This window comes from Phoxinus phoxinus (genome assembly GCF_949152265.1).
Source record: "Phoxinus phoxinus genome assembly, chromosome: 3".
Taxonomy (NCBI): Eukaryota; Metazoa; Chordata; class Actinopteri; order Cypriniformes; family Leuciscidae; genus Phoxinus; species Phoxinus phoxinus.
In genome coordinates this window covers 34,164,782-34,187,818 of record NC_136878.1, presented here as the reverse complement: position 1 = coordinate 34,187,818, position 23,037 = coordinate 34,164,782, and the positions used below count along the sequence as shown (strand labels likewise).

The following is a 23,037-nucleotide window of genomic DNA, read 5'->3' as shown; positions in this document are numbered from 1 at the left end:
TCGCGTCCTTTTCAGGATGTCGACTCACCCGTGCGTTTCTGGATGTGGTAGACTTCTCCCTCCGGATGATGGCCATCAACACTGTCTCGCATGTTTGGGCTTAAGGCATGCTGAGGCAGCGTTGTTGGATGAGTCATGCTCTCTCTGTGGGAGCATGGCCATCGCGACGCTCCGCTCGAGACTGAGATCCCTGAAATATGGGGGAGTCCCTTCGGAGAATGCTCGATCTAGTTCGTCTGTCGGTTCAGTTCGACAGGCGGCTACTTCGGTCATTCCCGTTGGTGAGCGTATGAGGGTTACAGTGCGGAATGTCTCGTGTGGTGAAACATCCTCGCGAGCTTCCCACTCCTCTAGCAGCTCGCTGCCAGCGGCGCTTCCGGGGGAACTTCCGGGGCCGTCCCGCACGGTTCCGGTTGTTTCCTTTGGAGCGCCCCCGGAGGACCAGATGTCCGCTCCAGTGCCCTTCTTCCCTGAAGTGCATGAGGAGTTGAGGAAGTCCTGGTCGGCGCCTCTGGCGTACCGGCGGGGGCCTCCTCGCCCCTCCCTCTTCACCACCCTTGACGGCGGGGCGGCGCACGGGTACGAGGGAATCCCCACAGTGGAGCGGTCTATCGCGATGCAGCTGTGTCCGAAGACCGCTTCCACCTGGCGGGGTGCCCCTTCACTCCCCTCCCGCGCCTGTAGGTTCTCCTCGGGTCTAACCGGGGAGGCCTATAAGGCGTGTGGAGACGCCGCCTCCGCCCTGCATGCCATGGCTCTGCTTCAGGTCCACCAGGCCAAAGCACTCCATGACCTGCAGGGGGGTGGTCCCGACCCAGCCTTGCTGCAGGAGCTGCGTGCGGCGACCAACTTCGCTCTACGGGCGACGAAGGTTACCGCACGTTCGCTGGGTCGGGCGATGTCCACACTTGTGGTCCAGGAGCGCTACCTATGGCTCACCCTTGCGGATATGCGGGAAGCCGAGAGGAACAAACTTCTCGACTTCCCCGTGTCCCAAGGGGGCCTCTTCGGCGAGGCGGTGGATAACTTGGCCCAAGAGTTTTCCGCCGCCCAGAAGCAGTCGGAAGCTATGCGGCATGTCCTGCACAGGAGGAAGGCCGCTGCTGGCCCAACTCCTGTTGCTGCACAGCCTCCGGCCGCTCGTCGCCGAGGTCGTCCTCCTGCGGTCGCTCCCCCTCCAGGCCAGCAGCCTCAGCCTGGGGGACGGAGGTCGGGCCGTAAGAGGGCGGCCCAGCCCGCTCCGACGCCACCTGCACCTTCCAGGAAGAAGAGAGGTGGACGTCGTTCCTGATGCGGGCGACCTGGATCAGGATGTTGCTGCTCTGCGGGAGGCGGTCCCTATTCGCCTCCTTCCCCCGGGGGAGGGCCGGGTGGAGAATCTTTGGTTTGTTTTTGTTCCGCCCACTTTTTCAATAAAAGAGCAGTTTCCGAAACATCCTTTTCCAGGTCATCCACGGCCGAGACTGTCGGGCACGCAGTCTCCCCCGTGCGAGAGGGTCGCAGCGGCGGCGCGTGTCGTTTCAGTGCGACACGGCCCCCGCTCCCCTCTCCCCAGCCTGCGGGTAGCGGCCTCGTGGAACCCCCCGCGTCGCCCCGGCCTGCGGCTGGCCACGGAGGTGCAGAGACGGGGTTGCGAGGAGTCAGGGCCTCGTTCCTCGTCTCTCCCCCTCCCCTCGCCATGGGGCGGCCCGCAGCAGAGGGTACACGAAGAACCTTCTCTGCCGTCTGCCCCCCGGAGTGGACAGGTGGGTGTCAGTACCTGCGCTCAGACCCCGCTCGCGGTCGCCACGTCGTCGCTGGAGCCGGGTCCCTGTCCCCCGCCCTGCTGCCCCTCCGCGGGTACGCCGGTGGTCCGGGTGGGTCTACTCGCTCGGTTCCTGGAGGCCTGGCTAGCGCTTCCAGCTCCGTCCCGGTGGATCCTCCGCACCATCCGGCTCGGCTACGCAATTCAGTTTGCCCGCCGGCCTCCCAGGTACAGGGGCATTCTCTTCACCCGTGTGCGGTCAGAGGATGCCCCTGTCCTGCGGAAGGAGATCGATGTCCTGCTGGCGAAGGACGCGATCGAGCCGGTCCCTCCTGCCGAGATGAGGTCCGGGTTTTACAGCCCCTACTTCATTGTACCCAAGAAAAGCGGTGGGTTACGACCAATCCTGGACCTGCGTTCCTTGAATCGGGCCCTGCACAAACTCCCCTTCAAGATGCTCACGCAGAAGCGCATTTTCGAATGCATCCGTCCCCGGGATTGGTTTGCAGCAATCGACCTGAAGGACGCTTACTTTCACGTCTCGATACTTCCTCGACACAGACCGTTTCTGCGGTTTGCGTTCGAGGGTCGAGCGTATCAGTACAGAGTCCTACCCTTCGGGCTGGCCCTGTCCCCCCGTGTCTTCACGAAAGTCGCGGAGGCGGCCATTGCTCCCATGAGAGAGCAAGGCGTTCGCATCCTCAATTACCTCGACGACTGGCTCATTATAGCTCACTCTCGGGATGTTCTGTGCGAACACAGGGACATGGTGCTCCGGCATCTCAGTCAGTTGGGTCTTCAGGTCAACTGGGACAAGAGCAAACTCTGCCCCACGCAGAGGATCTCTTATCTCGGTATGGAGCTGGACTCGGTCGCCCAGACTGCGCGCCTCACAGAGGAGCGCGTCCAGTCAGTGCTCACCTGCCTCAGGTCTTTTCGAGGCAGGACAGCGGTTCCACTGAAACAATTTCAGAGGCTCCTGGGGCATATGGCGGCCGCAGCGGCGATTACACCGCTCGGCCTGTTACATATGAGACCGCTACAGCGCTGGCTTCACGATCGAGTCCCCAGGTGGGCGTGGCAGAGTGGCACGTTCCGGGTCCAAGTGACCCCGCACTGCCGCCAAACCTTCTCCCCGTGGTTGGACCCTGCGTTCCTTCGGGCTGGAGTGCCCCTGATCCAGGTTTCCAGGCATGCTGTGGTTTTCACAGATGCCTCGGCCACGGGGTGGGGGGCCACGTACAAAGGGCATGCAGTCTCGGGTCTGTGGACGGGGCCCCAGCTGCATTGGCACATCAACTGCCTGGAGTTGCAAGCAGTACGTCTAGCTTTGTGTCGCCTCGTAGGGGTTCTCAGACACAAGCACGTACTGGTCCGTACGGACAACACTGCGACCGTTGCGTACATCAACCGTCAAGGTGGTCTACGCTCCCGTCGTATGTCGCGACTCGCCTCCCACCTCCTCCTATGGAGTCAGAAGCATCTGAGGTCGCTTCATGCCGCTCACGTGCCGGGGGCTCTCAACCGTGTGGCCGACGAGCTTTCACGGTTCACCCCCCTGCCCGGAGAATGGCGACTCCATCCCCAGGTGGTCCAGCTGATTTGGAGTGTCTTCGGAGCGGCACAGGTCGACCTGTTCGCCTCTCCGGACACGACCCATTGCCAGTGGTTTTACTCCCTGTCCGAGGGGACCCTCGGCACGGACGCCCTGGCTCACAGCTGGCCCCGGGACCTACGCAAATATGCGTTTCCCCCAGTGAGCCTTCTTGCGCAGACTCTGTGCAAGGTCAGGGAGGAAGAGCAGCAGGTCTTGCTAGTGGCGCCGTACTGGCCCACCAGGACTTGGTTCCCAGAACTCATGCTCCTCTCGACAGCCCCTCCTTGGCCGATTCCTCTGAGGAAGGATCTACTTTCTCAGAGACGGGGCACTCTACGGCACCCGCGTCCAGACCTCTGGAAACTCCATGTCTGGTCCCTGGACGGGACGCGGAGGTTCTGAGTGGACTGCCACAGGCAGTGGTAGACACTATCGCTTCCGCTAGAGCCCCCTCTACGAGGCGCCTCTATGCGTTGAAGTGGAACCTGTTCGTCGCTTGGTGCTCCTCCCGTCAGGAGGACCCCCGAACTTGCCCGATCGGCGTTGTGCTTTCTTTCCTGCAAGATGGGTTGGAGCGTAGGCTGTCCCCTTCAACCCTCAAAGTGTATGTCGCTGCCATTGCGGCGCATCACGATGCAGTTGACGATAAGTCGGTGGGAAAGCACGACCTGGTCATCAGATTCCTGAAGGGTGCTAGGAGGTTAAACCCTCCTCGCCCTGTACACTCTGTACCCCCTTGGGACTTGACTCTGGTACTGAGAGCTCTCCAGAGTCCTCCCTTTGAGCCTTTGTTGACAGTAGAGCTTGATATCCTGTCTATTAAGACAGCGCTCCTGTTAGCATTGGCTTCTTTTAAGAGGGTCGGGGATCTGCAAGCATTTTCGGTCGACGAATCGTGCCTAGAGTTCGGGCCGGGCCTGTCCCACGTAACACTGAGACCCCGCCCCGGATATGTGCCCAAGGTTCCTACCACTCCGTTTAGAGATCAGGTAGTGAACCTGCAAGCGCTGCCCCAGGAGGAGGCAGACCCAGCCCTAGCTTTTCTCTGTCCCGTCCGCTCTTTGCGGTGTTACGTTGACAGAACGCAAAGCTTCAGGACCTCAGACCAGCTCCTTGTCTGTTACGGAGGCCGGCAGAAGGGGAAGGCCGTCTCCAAGCAGAGGTTAGCCCACTGGATAGTGGATGCCATCACCCGAGCCTATGAGGCTCAGGGTGAGCCTTGTCCCCCCAGGTTGCGCGCTCACTCAACTAGAGGTGTTGCCGCTTCCTGGGCGTTGGCTCAAGGCACCTCGCTGACAGACATTTGTAGAGCTGGGGGCTGGGCGACACCTAACACGTTTGCTAGGTTCTATAACCTCCGTGTGGAACCGGTTTCCTCCCGGGTTCTGGCTTCGTCCAGTGGGTCGAGGGAATAGGTTGTGTCGGCTTGCTGCGCCACTCTGTAATCAGATAAGTGCGTCTCTTCCGCTCCGCTGGCCCCTAAGTGGTAACCTCGTTGAGCTCCTCCATCACCCCCCCGGCGCCCGGCGTAGCGGACCGCCCGGCGCCAGGTTTGCTCCTCTAGCTGAGTCGTAGCAGACTGGGTGTTCAGTGTCTTGAGTACCGTTTTTTGCCACGTGCAGTCCAGCCGTGTCTTCCCCCGACGGACTCGCGCCGTCGTCCTTGTTGTATGCGCTCCCAATTCCAGTGGTTGGGACCATCTCAGGGACTCCATATGTTCATTATGTGAATTCATATGAGTATTCCAGGCCAGTTCAGGCATCCTGGTTTCCGTAGTGTGCCTCCCCCCCCGGGGGTTGAGGCACGCTTCCCAGTGTTATCCAATGTCCTCTGTGTGGGTCTTGCGGAACAGCAGTGGATTCCTAGCAGCCCCCGAAATTTATTGAAACTGCTGTAGGGCGGCTTAGCTGGGCACTGGAAGGGGCCAGCACCATGGCGTTTTATTAGGGATCCCAATTCGTCAGGGGAACCCGACGTACGTCGGAGTTCCCTGGACGAAAGGGAACGTCTCGGTTACGTATGTAACCCTCGTTCCCTGAGTACAGGGAACGGAGACGTACGTCCCTTTGCCATGTGGCTGCACCTTCGCAGGGGTCCGTTACTTCGGCTCCTCAGCGAAAAGCGATGATGCAATGTTTACTTCCGGCTTTTATACCCGCGCTGACGGGCGGGTCCTCGGAATGCAAATGTTGCATGCCAATGTTCATTGGCTTTTTGTTTAGTTTCTCGAAGGTAATAGGCTCCCTAGCGTGATCCCAATTCGTCAGGGGAACCCGACGTACGTCTCCGTTCACTGTACTCAGGGAACGAGGGTTACATACGTAACCGAGACGTTTTCTGCTAGAATATATTTGAAAATGTCATTTGTTTTACATTTAACATTAAATTTTCAGCCGCCATTACTCCAATCTTCAGTATCACATGATCATTCAGAAATAATTCTAATATGCTTAGGTGCTCAACTTTATATCAATAGCTGCTTTTCCATCATCGGGCCAAACTGTTCTCGTTGCTTAGCCATTCCATTCCGTGCAGATCCGCCCAGCCGGTACGGATATGGTTTTATTTTCCACTGTGGGGCTGATAGTGGAGCTCATTGGAATGCAATACAAATGCGTCAGTCGTTGGCTTGGTAACGCAAAAATGTACAGATAATAAAAATAGCGACCGCGTGATCTACAGAGGAAATGGTAGCCAGGCAACAGACAAGTGAGTGACCAATCCTGAGTTGCGACATCACTACATGCATTCTACCAGCCAACCGTGCTGAGAATTCCGGGTCGAGAATGGTTTATAATTGTGACGTCACGTCCAGGAAATATAATTGTTCGGCTTGATAGTGAAAAAGCAGTTAATGTTATCAGTTGTGCTTCTTAATGTTTTGTTGAAATTGTGATTTTTTTTTTTAGGATTCTTTGATGAATAGAAAAGTTCAAAAGACTTTCTGTCTTTTATTCCATGCTGAATAAAAGTTTAAATTTCTTTAACATGTTACTGACTCCAAACTTTTGAATGGTAGTGTAGTATAGTGACAAAAAACAAACAATAGCACACAAGAACATGATTTGCAAAATATCATTGCAAAAATTTGTGATGCTTCTGATCTAATTTGGACATTAGTTGGTTAATAATATAATATAATATACCGTTGTATAAAAAAACTTTTTTTTATTCATATTTTCTTGTAATATTGGGTTTTATAGTCCTTACATTATGCACACATAATCAGAATACGACCAATGTAAAAATGTAATGTTAAAATAAAATGCTCTTATACATTTCAAAATTACAGAAAAATTATGTAAAGTATTGTAACAGTAGCGTTATTCAACAGGAAATAACAGAGCTAAATTTAACTAGAAATCTATTCTACACACAGTATCTCTCACCAAGTCCTGATGTCCAGGCACATTACAGTGCAGTGTCCCACTGGGCACCAAAGGAATAGTAAGATTGCTGGGAGGAGGTCCAAACACCAGTCTGGCTCCATCAGGAGGCGTCCCACAGAGGACTGTATTTGAGCCAGTGGGCAGGCCAGGTACAGAGTGACTGTAGATAAATGAACCGGGGGGGAAAGCGGTACCATCAGGTAGAGTAAATCCAGCAGAGCCAGATGGAGGCGTGAAACGTGTCCCCTCCATATCGCTCTCTCTTCCACTGTCTCTGAACATCTGAGCATCTGAGGAAACATGTGGACAGATATTAAAGCTTTGACATGATATTCATCACCATGATTATGTTGAAGATAAAGACTGTGGCATTTGCCTCTCTTTCCATGAGCGTGCGGATGGGGGGAGTAGACCCAGTATCCTCCATTAACCGCGGGAGGTCTTCTCTCCCTGTGTGCTCTGTGGCCGGACCGTCGACCTCTCTCAGGTGACTGAAGATGCACAGAGTCCAATCCTGAGTCTTGTGTGCCCTGAGATCCCAAACTAGGGGCCTGAGGATAAATAGCATGCTGATTATAATACAATACACTTACAAGAGTATTCCTTTTCTAATGCTAAAAGAACATGTTTCAAAACCTGATTTCTTACATTCTGATTTGATGGTACATAGTACCAATATCCTGTGTTTGGCAGGGGATCTCCTAAGCTGGACAGGAAGTTATTCTGCTGTAGAAGAGTCTCCCTCAGGGCTCCAATCTCTTCCAGCAGCTCTTCTAGATTTCCGTTGTTAGCTAAACAAACCACAATATAACAAGTCTATTTTTGCACTGAAGGAAACGTGCATGGTGCTTGCTTGGCCACAGAACACAGCACCATGATGCTAGGGTGTTTGTGAGGTGTTACCATGGAGAGATGACAAACAAACCTTCTTTGGCTTGTGCAAGTTGATCTTTAAGACGCTTGGTTTGAGCCTGTTGCTTTTTCAAGGTTTGGTTTAATCTTTCCAATTCTTGCTGTTGAATACTAGAGTTTGGGACACTGTGGAGATTCCCATCTGTCTCATGAACCTTCATTCAACAGAAACCAGGGAATATATTAACGTACAATGTACAACGGGGACAGGGTTTTAACAAATTTAAATCTCTAACAAGTAAGATACTGGAAGTCATCAATTTCCAAATGAGAGTAGTACAGGAGTTCCAATCATATACGTATTTGCATTTGAACTTTTGCAGCTAGAACATATGCGACTACCTGACAAGATGTGATCCATTCTAATCAAAACTATGAGCATGATAATGAGAAATACAAATATTTTTTAACGAAACTGATATCCTTTAAACACTATTTCTGTCAAATAGAGTAGACAGTTATAAAGGTCTTCAAAATGAACCATCACTGAACTTACTAAAGCTGGACTATGACACTATTTTCTTCTAGATCTGCTGTACAGCCGAAACAAACTTTATTGCATTATTTTCCTGTGATCACTGTAAAACTGCTTTGAAACAATCTGTATTGTAAAAAGCGGTATATAAATAAAAGTGACTTGATGACTTATACATAATTATTATAATTAATTACACTGATTAGCTCTAGAAAACCTACTATGCTTTTCTTTCAAATGTATTGGCAGTAATTTGTTCTGTGTGCACAAATTCATACATTCATTATTCATTCATTTTAGCATAGCGAATAAGCAGAGGGTTATTCACAAGTTTTAGTGCGACTACCACTAGGCCAAATGTGCCAATCGTACCCAAAATGTCAGATTATTTGAAAGGAAGACAAAACTGAAGACTAAAGTCTGAAGATTCTGAGCAGATACATTACCCTATCAGTCAAAAGCTTCTGGAGAACCTGGATTTCTGCTTCAGCACTAGCCAAGTCCTGAATGGCTTGAGCAGCCTGAAACTTGGTGCTCTGCAACTCCTCTGCATTCTACATGCATATAAACACATAATCATCAGTGAACTTTTCTCACATTGGTGCTGCTCCGAAAAGATCTCAAGTAGCCTGCACTTTGTCTTACCGCTGCTCTCTCCAGGTGTATTTTTTCTATAGTGCTATGAAGAGAGTGAAGTTTGTCCTTAGCTGCAGACAGTTGTTCGGCAGCCATTTTGTCAGCAGAGGAAAATGATCTCCTGAGTGCCTGCAACTCCAGACTGAGAGAATCCAGCTGCTCTTGAGTCTGGCTCTCTTCAGCTTTTATCTAGAAAAACAACAAACTATTACATACATAGCTGCTTAAAGCAATTTCAAGCAAGTTTAGGTCTACTGTGGATCTAAAAATTGGTAACACTTTACAATAAGGTTCATTAGTTAACATTAGTTAACTACCTTAGTTAACATGAACTAAGAATGAACAATACTTCTACAGCATTTACTAATCTTAGTAAATATTAAAAGGTTGAATGTTTTAACATTAGTTAATGCAGTGTGAACTAACATAAACAAACAATGAACAGCTGTATTTTTATTAACTAACATTAATAAAGATTAACTAATACAGTAACAAATGTATTGCTCAATGTTAGTTAATACATTAACTAATGTTAACTAATGCATCTTATCGTAAAGTGTTACCTAAAAATGAATCATAGCTGACTGAAAATAACGCATTTCTATAAAGGCACTGGTAACTAACTATAAACACTTATATTACTAAGGTTCCCTACACCTAACATTACATTTTGATTAAAGCTCTGAAAGTATCTCAATCATGACAACTTTGGCAATAGATTTAACAGCATTTTATATTGTGGTTTCAAATGTTGAATTTGTTAATCAATCTCATTCTGGCACCTGTTTATCTTGTTCTTCTAATTCAGCAAGCAGACGGTCCCTATCGATTTCGGTCTCTTCTAAGCGCTTCAGCATCAAGTACTGCTGCTCATGAGCATCTTCCAGCTCCTCCCTCAACCTATGGAGCTCTGCTTCCTCGCCACACTTCTCTGTTGCCTGATGGAATCAAACAGAGGGAGATCAGCATCACTTCATATAAAGACATTATACTGGAATATGTGAGCATCTGATTGATGGTATTTCAAATAATGATGAATTGAATGCTCACCTGAGTCTGGTATCTCTCTTGGTACTTCCTGAGTCTCTCTCTGAGCAAACCCATTTCTCCAGCGAGTCTGTCCTGGCAACGCTGGGCCTCGTGTCTATCTCTCTGGGCTGCAGATACTACACGATGCACCTCTTGTTGTAGCTCTATGAATTTTTTGTTCACTGGTTCCCCGAGGTCTTCAAAGCTGCAACTGGATGGGATAACAAAGACATTTCACAATCTGTTGGACACATCTGTAGCCACACAGTTCAATTATTTTAATTTGCTAAAACATATAATAAGAATCTATCATACCTTGGTTCATCTTGTCCTGTAGCTATGGCTCTTGACAGCTCTCCTAAATGTTTAGCCACGTTCTCAGGGTGAAGCAGCTCATCCTTAACCTGCTCTAAATCACCATGAAGAGCATCCACCTTCTCCTTAAGACTGTCTCTCTCCTCCTGTGAAATACATGTTCAGCCAGGGATTCAGAGACGTGAGTCTTACAGGAGGCTGAATGATTCTCATACATCATCAAGCAGCAGAATGTACAGTACACTTTTACAGGCAGTGAGAAGGTTTTTAATGAGGTGAGGGGTATCTGCACTTCAGTTATCCATCCTTTGGTCTTTCCAAGAATTTCCCCATGCTTATAAAGGGATAGGTCTGACTGAGCTTTATTATTCTGGTATGAGGTCTGATGTGCAGTAACACACCTGAAGAGTGTTGACCTGTTGCAGAAGCTCCGTGTTCTCGAGCACTCTGTCGGCAGCCATGTGCATCTGTGCCAAAGCGTTCTCTTTTGCCTGTCTTTCTTTCTGCAGCTCCATCTGCAGTGCTGAGTGCTCCATCTGTAAATGAGGAAGGCAAGAAAACTTAAATGTTAAAAATTCAAAGGATAGTTCACTTAAAAAGTTCACTACAAGTATATTATATCGCTAGTCATTTAAAGCCATTTGTGTGAGGAACAAATTTTAGTTATTCACTCTTCCATATATTCAAATCTAGTGTTGGGGTATTTTTTTAATAACATTAATTAATGCATTAACTAACATGAACAAACCATGAACAGTACAACAGAACAATACATTTGTTACTTTATTTGTTAATCTTTGTTAATAAAAATACAGCTGGTCAGTGTTTGTTCATGTCACTTAACAGTGCATTAATAATATTTCACAATATTGCTGTTGTTGGTATTTTTGAACAATTAAAAACAGCCTTGATGAGCATTAGAGACAAAGATACATTAAAAATCTTACCGACTGCAAACTTTTGAATGGTAGTGTGTTTAAGGAGCAAGCCGTGCTTCCAAAACGAATGCAAATAATTTTTGCTGATAATACACATGAAAGAATGTGAATATGTGACATCCAGCTTTTTGTTGAAGAATATTTCAAGATGATGAGGACATATCAAGAATATTTGAAATATAGTGCACAAGTTGTTTAATTGTAAGAGCTGCTCCTTTTTAAGGCTTGATTGGCACTAATCACTTTCTTTTTATGGAAAAGGGCAACGTGAATATTCAACCTAACATTTTGTTTTTGTTAGGTTAGCAACTATTTTTATTTTCAGGTGAACTATTCCTTTAAAAAACGATAGTAGCCTATATTATGGATGAATATGTAAAAATCTACGAAGAGATTTCCTACTTGACTGAGTCGACGCAGTCTGCCCAGCTCCTCCTTCAGTTGCGTGGCCTCAGTATCTCTCTCCTGCAGTTGGGTCTCCAGCTCTGCCTCATATTCACTGACCTGACCCTGAGCCTGCTTCAGCTCTTCGTTCTCCTTCCTCAGATCCTCCAACTCCTGCTGCAGCTCCTGTAACACAACAAACAATATGATAATGTTGACTTGACATATTATTACAGAGTGGTGTATTAAAACTATCTGCATTGTGTCAGAATCAGACTCCAACCTCCTGTGCGCTTTCAGCACACAGAGCATCTTTCTCCAGCTGTGTGCATTGAAGCTCCTTCTCACATAGGAGGTGCTGCAGAGTATCTTTCTCCCTCTGCAAAAGCCTGCAATCTGACTGGGCTCTTCGTGCCTGTTCCTTCATCCCCTGCAGATACTCCTGGAGACCTGAGATGATGCCCTCCAGGTCACGCTTGAGTACTTCATTGGCAGCTATCTGACCTAAATGAGTGGAGATTGTTTCTTCTTACTTATTTTAATTTAAATATATTGTATTCATAATGGATCCAACGACATCATTATCCAATGAAGGGGGAGAACATTTAAAAAAAGTTCCTCACCATCAGTAAGCTGTTGCTCTAGTTCTTTGATCTCCTGCGTTTCCTTGTGGATACGTGTGATCATATCATCCAGCCTGCCCTCCAGTTCCTGGTGCTTTCTGCTCATGATGGCCAGCAGCTGTGTCTTTTTGGACAACTGAGCCTTCACATGGGCCTGCAGAAGAGATGGCAGAGAGTCAGTGCAAAATCACAACACAAGTACAACACAAGTGATACATATGATGTCAGTTTAATGTTGTAAAACTTTATTTTTAGTGTTTATTTATTTATTTTTATATTAAGGACCATAACATCATAGAGATTTAAGGCAAGTTTACACCAAGGACGATAACTATAACTAACGTTTTAATAATCATTTTAATTCTATGAAAAAATGGAAGCCTACACCACAACAATAATGACACAAATGAATGATATCAAATGGAATCACTTTCAGATATTTTTTTTTTTTTAAATCCAATCCATCCTGCTTTAAGGAGCTCAAGCATTGAAAGTGGCAGAAAACATATGCAGTGCGTACTAATAATAAACATAACGTTGGACGCTAATATAATTATTGTTATAGTTATCGTTCTTGACGTAAACGGGCCTATGTGGACTCATTTGACGTGGACCACAAATGTAGAACTACTAGGTTTCATTATTAATGCATTTAAAACTGATCTAGACTGATAAATGATTTGCAGTCTTTTCAAATCAATCTGATACAAATCTCAGAACAGAACACATTGTAGTTATTGTTATAGTTTTGGTTGTGGTTCCCATAGGGGACACTTAATATTCTCATTGAGGACACTTAATATTCAACAATATTACAGGTGAAACTAGAAAAATTTGAATATCATATGTTTTCATAGCTGTAAGCCATAATCATCAAAATTATAACAAATAAAGGCTTGAAATATCTCACTTTGCATGTAATGAGTCTATATAACTCATTTTTAGTTTCACCTTTTAAGTTGAATTACTGAAATAAATGAACTTTTGCACGATATTCAAATTTTATTTATTTGACTGCACTGAAACATTTAGATGAGAACTGAACTGAGCTGGATAATGACATCAATCACTGTTTTTTTTGCAGAACTGCGTTAGATGAAATTAAATAATTTAATAACTGATTAACTTTTACAACGGAACTGAATCAACACTAAACTGACATCAGCTGAACAATGACGGTTTTATTTTTAGAGCTGCTTTACAGTCGTAAATAACTGTTCGCATCAATAAATAATTTTCCTGCTATCACGGTAAAGCTGCTTTGAAACAATCTGTCTTGTATAAAGTGCTATGTAAATAAAGAGTAGGAAAGTAGAAAGACTGAAATAGTGTTGTCTTGTAAAACATACGCCTATGTTTCATATACTCTATAATCTGAGAAATAGCTGGCGTTCTGGCACAACAAGGCTGCCGTCGCATCATCCAGGTGGATGCTGCACATTAGTGGTGGTTGAGGAGATTCCCCCCTTCTATGTAAAGCGCTTTGAGTGCAGAGAAAAGCGCTATATAAATGTAATGAATTATTATTAAATAATTTTTTACAGTGTACTATTGTGGACAGTATGCAAAATTGGGAAGAAGGGACAGTCGTGGGCTGCTCTCTTGAGTAGGTACTTATTATGAATAAGTAATTACTTCCCAACCAATAAAAAAGTACGTTCTATATAGTATGAATGTGTGTAGTATTTATTCGCCATGTTGCCCTTAACACGTAACCTTCAGCATCAGTTGTGTCCCGTCACAGCCATTCAAAAATCCTCTCTCGTGGCCTCATGGGATAGTAAAGTGTCCATCGTATGCACACTTCAGAATCTCACCGGAAGTAGTAGGTCATCCGGGTACTTTTTGCCTACTCTTTTATGAGTACTGTGAATTCGGACATACTTCGTTTGTCATATACTACTATATTGTAGGGTTTGGGAAGTATGCGATTTCGGATGCAGCCTTGGACTTCTGCATTCGTTACTTCTCCACCCATACACTTCTTCTTCCCTTCCAACAATTATCTCAAAGTGATAATGTAACACTTTTATTAAGCATTATTTTACACAATACATAGTTCAAAGGCCAGTTTGTTTTAAAACTTTGAACCAACCTTCTTTATAAATAAATATACCAGAGGTATTTATTTGTATCTAATGGTCGGGCCATAGTAATTTAACAATGTACATTGTTATGCCAACTGCTCTCAAATCCATGTGAAATATGCAATCCAGCAAACCCTGTTGACATAATGATTTAGCAATTTCCTGTTTAAAAACACGGAAAATATATTCCATATACATTCAAACTTACACATTCATGAAGCATGTTTTGATCAACTTAAAAAAATGAAATAATGTTCTTATTGTTAGGTACCAATAATCATTTCAACAAACAAAATCAAGAGTCCCAAACTGCAACACTATGACAGCAGCCTCCCATGAGCCCCCCCTTGACCCCAGTGGGGTATTTACTTACTAAAGCGGTGTGGCTGCCATCTCTTCACTTTCTGTCTCTATATATCCATTTTTCTCCTGTTGCTGCCCCAGAAGGGGAAAGAAAGAGAACATTTCCTGTCTCTTTTAGCTCCGCTACTCTAAACTTCAGAGCTTTTGTCCACAGAGTCCGACTATCATTAAAAGTAGCCCTCTCCTCTAGACTTCATTCTCCCCCTCCTCCTCTACCCCTGCGCTTTTTCCACCCTCCTCTCTACTCTCTTTGAATCAACACAGGAAACTTTCTGCCTCAGCCAATCAGTGCCCTTGTCTGGGGCCGGGTGGGAGTAAGGAACCTCTTTGGCTCCACCCACAGCATAAACAGATTTCGCCTAGGACAGAAGTTCTCTCTTCTTTCTTAAAGAGGCAGACGCCTCATTTTATACGACTTGATGCTGAGAATCATGGGTTAGTGATGATTAATTCCATAGAGATCTTCATCTTATTATTGTCACCTTTGTTGTTAGGGAGGTACCACAACACATCAGTTTTTGTATGACAAACATTTTCTTTAACAGAAAACAGGAAGACATGAACTTTGTTGTTATATAACATAAATAGACAGGATCTCAGATCCGAATAAAACATCTGAAGAACTCAGATGCTTGCGGTGAAAACAGAATATATATATATAGACAATATAACACACACCAATGTGCACACCTGAGTGATCACACATATGGGTGTAAACAGTAACACGTTATAATGTGTAACTATTGTTCTTGGTTACAAAAATGTTCTTGCATACATCCTTTAACATTTTAATGTATAAACTATACTAACTGTATGATACAATATTTGTTCTAAGCTTATTCTCAACCAGGGAAAAATAGCAAATACAGACAAAGCTGTAACGGCATTTCAGCTTAATTATATTTTAATGCTTTACCATTAACAGCCTATACTTAAATGTTAGCAATTGTTACAGAAATAAAAACGTAATGTTTTGTAACAATGTAAAAGTCTTTACTGTCACTTTTGATCAATTCCACTTAAAAGATTTCTTGAAAAAAAAAAATACTAACATTCAAAAGTTTGGGTCAGTGTATTTTTACAGTAAAATATTTGTTTTTACTGTATGTGAAAAGGTTTTATGTTTTATGTTATTTATCTATTTTTAATTAATTTATGTATGTTGTATTATTTAAGTGTCATGCATTTTACCCCGATGGTTTGTCTTTAAGTAACACTATTCTGTGTATTTTTATTTATTAGCCATTGTTTATAGAATGGCCGGTTTTAATGAATTGTAGTTTTTAATTTGGCCTTTTATTTTAAACATCTGTATTGTTATGTGGGTTTACCTTAAGCAGATTTATGTAATTTAAGTAGATTTGTATATTCAAGTTGTGATGCAACAGAAGAAGCAACAGATCTTTTCTTCTGCATTGTAACATATTTAAGTGTAATAGATTATCGAGAAAAAAAAAGAAAAAAGAAGTACAGTGGGGACTTTGTTCAATGTATTGGTTGTTGATTGGATTTTGAGATGTGGGAGAAGTCTGAGAGAAATCTGTTGTTTTTATCAGACTGTCATGTTATGATTAGAGAAGAGAAGAAGAAACGTATGCATGTATAAATTGTTCAAAATAAGATTTATAACATGCATTTAGAAAATAGATTCGTTGAATTTTCATTTCATACCGACTTTATATCAGTTCATGATACATACGTTTATGAACTGTAAAATATGCATATTTCCAGCAACCACAGCTGCTAGTTTTTATACTGTAAATTTAACAGGATGTTTTATAGTGTTCAGTAACTGAATTGCATTAACTTTTAGAAGAATTGTTTTTGTAATTATTATAATGAATTAATTTATTAATACAGAACATTGGTTACTGTGTTTTGCCTTTGTGTTATGACAACAATAATCCACAAGAAGTTGCACATAACAGAGATTTTACCATAATTAAGTGGGTTTTACTCACTCTGCAGCACATCGTCACAACAACATTACTTAACCATGGTAATATCACTGTAATTATTGCTTAAGCATCACAAGGTTGTATAAGCATAAGTGTTACTGACATGTCTGGCGTCACTGGGATCCAGGCTGTGCAGTAGATTCTGCAGCTGATCCATTTCATTCTGGGCTTGATTTCTATCAGCATTCAGTGTGTCCAGCTGCCTCTCCACAGCCTCCATCTCTCCTCTTAGTTTTCCCAGCCTCTGTATTCTCCTTTGAAGCTCTTGCCTGAACTGCTCCTTCTCAGCTTCACAGATCTATGTGCAAATCATGCAAATGCAAGTGCAAATCAACATAGATAAATTAAATTATTTAAAGCTGCAGTCCGTCGTTTTTCCTCTTTGTCGCCATCTCTGTTAGAAATCTGCAATTGCAGTTATTCGCGGAATTATTAACTGTGCGTGGGTAGTAAATCGGCATGAAACAGCGCGGATGAACACAATGTATTGAGGCTGCCGCGTCGCTGTGGATACTGTAGCCTACTGTCATCAGCAATCTCAGAGTATACTTTTTGAAAGTGTCAACATTAGAATTTTCATCGGAAAATGTCATCTGAGCAAGTAAGTAACATTCACGTTTGTTCTGACCAAATTCGGGGGGTGGGGGGAAGCATTGCAGTAGGCTATGCTGATTAAATCTAACGATTGCTTATACTATCACATCAAAACGTGAAAAATATATTTTTTCTGTAGCCACTCTGAAGTCTGAAGTCTTGGGTTTTACAACTGGTGAATCTCCAGTTGTCACTGGTGATTGTCGCTTTAAACTTTCGGGATCCGCCATACCAAGTGCTAAGTTAAATCTTCACCATCATCCACACACGCTATATAGCCGACTAGCCGGGGACTCCTTCTCTATGTGTACAGAAGTGACGTAATGACGCAAAGACATGCTCGAAATTCCCGCGGAAATCCACCAGTACCACTGGAATTAAAATCATTATTACAAGCTTACCGTTTTGAATCGAGGTAAGGCAAGCAGATAGTTTTGAACACTGGCTGGTTACTTTTTTTTCCAAAAATGTCTTTTTTGATATTTTTAAACCCAAAAAAGTGCCGGACTGCAGCTTTAAACAAATCTGAAATTTAAATGGGGACTCAAGTGGCCATCAAGTTTGACTTAAAAAAGAGAAAATATTCTCAAGGAGAATGGAAAGTGGTGTTTTAAAAACTTGTTTAATGGGGAACATCTCACCCGTCTCTGAGAAACTGTCTCCTCTAGCTGCCGGAGCTCCTCACTGGCTCTAAGGATCTGCTGCTCTCTCATCTCAATTTCTTTAAGTAATTGCTGTAATCGCACCTCAGCTGAAACAAAAACAAAAAACAGATGCATTAGGAAACCTGCAGAGATGTGGATCTTATAGTGGTCCCATAAAAACGGGAAAATGTCCTGCATCATTTTGTTTGCTGATGCCACTTGGTTTGATTATTTTTGGGGGCCACTGTTCAATAGTCAACAGTCGTTTCAGTTTTATTTGAGGGTAATATTGTACATACATACATGCAACTTAGTCCCAAACCTAAGCAGCATTGCTGGTAATACGAATAAAAAAACTACAGATTATTACAAGTAAAGCTAGTAAAAAATGAATAGCATGTGTAATATACAAATTAATTTACTTTATATAACTACAGTATTTAGACCCTTTAGTATAATGTGAATACACAGTGCCCTTGAACCTTTGTACCTCTGAGCTGCGCATGTCTGGACATGTCATGTTCTCTGGGGTAGTCTGTCTCTGTCAGGTCCGCTGAGGCTGGATGATGCTTGTCTCGTGCACCCAATAGGATGTTCCTCTTCTGACAAGACTTTCCTATGTAGGGACTCTCGATAGAAAGTTTCTCTACCTCCACCTCCTGAACAACATAGAGAACGATGTCTTTAAAAATGAATATAATCCTACAAAAAATGACTAAAGCAAAGTCAATTGGAGCTTTTGTATTTTAATCATCAAAGCTCAAATTAAATGTCACCTATAAATTCATCAGAATGTAACTAACTGTTAAAGACTCGCACTAAAATCGTATTAAAATATATATACCGGTATATATGTATATATATTTTTTAAAGTGGAACTGAATGAAGTTTTGAATTGAAATGTTTTAATTAAATTAATACTTTTTATTTAAATTAATATCTTTATTTAGCAAGGATGCATCAAATTAATCAAAAGTGACAGTAAAGACATTTAATGTTACAATATATATTTTTTTGAGCATTAACAGCTAGATATAGCTGGGCTCACTTTCAGCACAGCTCGGGCTCTGGAACCAAACTCCTGGGTTGAAGGGTGGATGGCGTTAAGTAGGAATACTCACAAGTCCCCAACTTGACACCACTGTTTTTATTTTTTTTTTTCTGTACAGAATGTCTTTATCTCCCACCTCTGTAGAAGTGATTCCTTCATCCCGAAAGAAGGTTGGAGACATGGAGACTTAGTGGACCCTGTTCAAATCCTGCATTGCGGAAGCAATTGGCTGTAAGGTTGTTGGTGCCTATCGTGTCGGCAACCCAAGAATACGTTAGCGAACACCAGCGGTGAGGGAGCCCGTCAGGTGGAAAAAAGAGGCCTTTTGGGTGCGGTTAACCTATGGGTCTCCCGATTCTGCCAACAGGTATTGGCAGGCTAGAAGGACCACAGCTGCAGTTGTTGTCATAGAAGCAAAAACTTAGATATGGGAAAAGCTCGGACAAGCCATGGAAAAGGACTTTTGGTCGACTTCAAAGAGGTTCTGGCAAACTATCAAGCGGCTTAGCAGGAAAGCATGGGCTGGGATACTGAGATACTGAAGGCCCTGGAGGAATTCGGGCTGTCTTGGCTGACACACCTGTTCAATATCGCATGGGAATCCGGGACAGTGCCTGGCGATTGGGTGTGGTGGTTCCCTTTTTTTCTGTCTTGTGGGGGGGCACTTTGGGAGCATGGGGTACCAGGGTCGCTTATGTATGCCATCCGATCCCTATACAACCATGTGAAAGCTGCATTTGCATTATCTGCGGTGTGTCAAGCTTGTTCCTGAATGCTGGTCTTCGCCAGGGCTGTCCCTTGTCACGATCCTGTTTGTGATATTCATGAACAGGTTCTCAAGGCACAGCCGGGGGCAGAGGGTGTCCAGTTTAGGGGCCTTAGGATGCTGCTCTTTGCAGATGATGTTGTCCTGATGGCCTCATCGGGCTGTGACCTTCAGTGCTTCCTTGAGCTTTTTGCAGCTGAGTGTGCAGAAGTGGGAATGAGGGTCACCAAATCCAAGGCCATGGTTCTCAGCCAGAAAACAATGGACTGCCCACCTCGGGTAGGGAGTGATTTGCTTCCCCAAGTGGAGGAGATCAAGAATCAATGGGTCTTGTTCACGAGTGAGAGGTAGGTCAGAGCATGAGATCTGGTCATTATACTGGACCGTCGTGGTGAAGAGAGAGCTGCTCATAAAGGCAAAGCTCTCGATTTACCAGTCAATCTATGTTCCAACCTTCACCTATGGTCATGAGCTTTGGCTAGAGACCGAAAGAATGAGCTCACAGATACATTGCAGATGTGGCCAAAATTAGTTTTCTCTGCAGGGTGTCTGGGCTGACCCTGAGAGACAGCGTGTAAAGTAGAGCCGCTGCTCCTCCGCGTTGAATGGAGCCAGTTGAGGAGGTTCGAGCATCTAGTCAGGATACCTCCTGGACACCTTGTGGTGGAGGTGTTGCGGAAAAGGCAAATGGGCAGCCTACTGCCATTACGACTCAGTACCAGACAAGTGGAGTAGAATAGATGGATGGATAAATGTAGCATTGGTGAGCAAGAGACTTCTTTCAAAAACCCTCAATCCCAAACTTTTGAACAGTAGTGTAAATTTACAAGTTAAAAAAAACCTATAATTAATCCCTTTTTTTCAAAACAAATCACAATGAATGATCTACTTATATCCTCAAGTTATTTTACAACTTAAACAAAACAAAAACTTACAGGGTCTGGATAAAATGGAAGAGGTTCAAACTTGACATCTATTTTGTGAAAAGCCAACTCTTGCTCGAGCTCATAGTGTTTTTGACAGGCCTGGGTCAACTCCACTGTTTTCTGCTTCAGCTGTGTAATGAGGAAGAGGTTATTAAACAAAACACTTTACATAACACCATAAAACACATCAGCTACACATCAACCTCAATTGGTTCTTAAAGATATGTGTACTACAAAACTGTTACACTCATGGAAATGCACAGAGCAATGAATGATAATTGAAGATTTCCATTAATACAGAATGCACACATGCAGAAACATGCTAAAGAACATAGCAATGCCATACCATCAACATCGCTCTCTAAAGCAAGAACCTGGGAGGACAGGAGAACATAACGTTGACATCAGTCCGTAATTGGTAGGGCACATAAGTTAAAAGACATTTAAGTACCTGACAGATGGAATCCAGCAGAGGAGCATGATATGGAAGCTGAGATTGAAGAGGGAATGAAGAGAAGAGACAGTAGAAGACATACAGATAGTTTAAATAAGAGCACAAGAGTGAAAGATAAATAAAATCAATAGGGAAAGGAAAGTTAAAAGGGATGGCAATAGAGCCAGTTCTGCAATGGATAGTTCTGGCCTCAAGTGGTCACTGGTCTCAAGTAGACTCCTAGCGGATATATGAAGTCAATTCTACTAAAATGTACCTGTGTCTAAGCAGATTAACCACAGCTATAGATCATCACATTAGCCATTCTCGTGGTCCACTAACGGTTGACAGAAAAGTGTCCAATTACAAGCAGTACCTTGAACAATATATATATTGTTTTAAATGTAAAACCTAACAAAAAACGATTTCTGTTAAATATTTTGATAAAAAAAATGTGCTCGTGCAATATAAATAAATGCCACTTTTTTTACATTTTGTATACGCTAAAAAAATATGAAAAAAAAGTGCATTAAAGCAATTAGTAAAAATTTGCTGTTCTAGTAGTTGAAACAGATTTTGTTTTTCCAAATGCAGGTTTTCCAAGAACTTTTTTAATTAAAGCGATGATAAATGATGCAACACACTCAAAAACACTTTTCAGTACCACAAAGTACCTTTAGAGAAGGTGACAAAAGCATGGAGTAAGAAGAGAGAGCTGAACAGGAAATGGTCTAGAAATAGACCGGAAAATGTATGTACATTTTGAAAACTTTGTTCACTGAGATGATCCGGTCTTGAATTCCGGTTGTCAGATGACAGTCAGAATGACTGGTGGCAGATGTTGTTGCGATGAACACAACAGATATATTCATCTCAGAGAAAAAAGTACATAGATTGTATTTTGTGTCATGTTTTTATTAATCTTGATTTCTCACAACTTTTTCTGGGCGGAGACGGAGTTAATTGCTAATAGACTGAATGAATGTGCCCAGTTGTGCACAGAAGACGAAACGGCCAAGCTCAGGATTTTAGTTAAATAATACACGCCATTCTCCCGGAAGCGTAGGCTGTCGTGAGAGTTCGCCGGCTGCACGATTGAGCACGCCAGGGATGTGAATGGCACGAAGCGACCTCATGTGCTATCAGGGTATCAGGGGGCGAAATGCTCCACCCTATTCACACTGAGCTTGATGACAGCAAAGACTCCATCACCCACCATTTCAGATTTGGTGTCCAGTTCTCTCCTGAGTTCCTTGTGTCCCAGCTGTTGTTCCTGGTTCTGGTGCCTCAGGTTTTGATTGGCTGTGTCCTGCCGCTTCAGCTCTTCCAGTGCTGCGGTCCGCTCTCTCTGAAGCTGTGCAGTTTCCTCAACTCTCAACTCCAACTCCTGCTCCAAACGCTCCACTTCCTCTATAAGAACAGCACAAAGGGGCTCATATTATAACAGCACATATGAAGATAAGATAAATGTAGAAGATGAGATGATGTACCCATATGAAAGCGTTGATGTGCTTGCTCTCTATCCTGTGGACTGATTGGCTGTCCATCCAGTATTTCCAGTGACCTCAGATGAAAGATTAGGAAGAGGTGATAATGGGGCAGGCTGGAGATAGGGTTTTCTGCTAATGTCAGATTCGTCAGGTTCTTCAGAGGCTTTAGTTTGGCCATCTCATGAAGCTAGATCACAAAGGTTGAGAATGTTATAACACAATTGTGCATTACAAAAAAAAACATTGGCGACAGATAGGATGGATGACGTCAGCGCTGATAATGATTGACAGACTACTGGACCAATCACGGATACCTAAGAAGTGATAGTAAACAAGAGAAGCGGGGAGAGAAACAAAGAAAACACACACGCAACACAGGGACGTAACACTGAGTATGAGTAGGCCTAATTCCCTTTTAACACAGTTAAATATGACATTAAAGGTATAATGAAAATTCAGCCATTATTTATTATGTCATTATTTACTTTCCCTGATGACGTTCCAAACCTGTTTGACTTACTTTCTTCTGCTGAAGAATATATTTTGGAGAATGTAACCAAACAGTATTGGTTCCATTTGGCCTTTGATTTCCATTGTTTGGACAAAAAAAAGATTTGCTGATACATTTTCCATAATATCTTCTCTTAGGTTTTACAAAAGATTGAAAGCTATACAGGTTTTGA

General features: G+C 43.8%; 1 protein-coding gene across 3 annotated transcripts in view; it reads right to left on the bottom strand.

The window, feature by feature from the left end:
* Positions 1 to 23,037, bottom strand: part of cntrl (centriolin) — a 42,943-nt gene that overhangs the window by 15,993 nt on the left and 3,913 nt on the right. For all 3 annotated transcript variants that reach the window (XM_079608301.1, XM_079608302.1, XM_079608300.1), the window contains 19 exons: positions 22,355 to 22,541; positions 22,081 to 22,274; positions 20,441 to 20,560; positions 18,179 to 18,347; positions 17,686 to 17,795; positions 16,554 to 16,748; positions 12,043 to 12,196; positions 11,703 to 11,923; positions 11,438 to 11,605; positions 10,499 to 10,633; positions 10,098 to 10,243; positions 9,804 to 9,993; positions 9,536 to 9,691; positions 8,763 to 8,942; positions 8,564 to 8,671; positions 7,656 to 7,797; positions 7,379 to 7,521; positions 7,107 to 7,281; positions 6,731 to 7,020 (listed from right to left, as the gene is read on the bottom strand). In XM_079608301.1, coding sequence (XP_079464427.1) covers positions 6,731 to 7,020; positions 7,107 to 7,281; positions 7,379 to 7,521; positions 7,656 to 7,797; positions 8,564 to 8,671; positions 8,763 to 8,942; positions 9,536 to 9,691; positions 9,804 to 9,993; positions 10,098 to 10,243; positions 10,499 to 10,633; positions 11,438 to 11,605; positions 11,703 to 11,923; positions 12,043 to 12,196; positions 16,554 to 16,748; positions 17,686 to 17,795; positions 18,179 to 18,347; positions 20,441 to 20,560; positions 22,081 to 22,274; positions 22,355 to 22,541 — 3,183 coding nt within the window. The remainder of the gene's footprint in view (positions 1 to 6,730; positions 7,021 to 7,106; positions 7,282 to 7,378; positions 7,522 to 7,655; positions 7,798 to 8,563; positions 8,672 to 8,762; positions 8,943 to 9,535; positions 9,692 to 9,803; positions 9,994 to 10,097; positions 10,244 to 10,498; positions 10,634 to 11,437; positions 11,606 to 11,702; positions 11,924 to 12,042; positions 12,197 to 16,553; positions 16,749 to 17,685; positions 17,796 to 18,178; positions 18,348 to 20,440; positions 20,561 to 22,080; positions 22,275 to 22,354; positions 22,542 to 23,037) is intronic.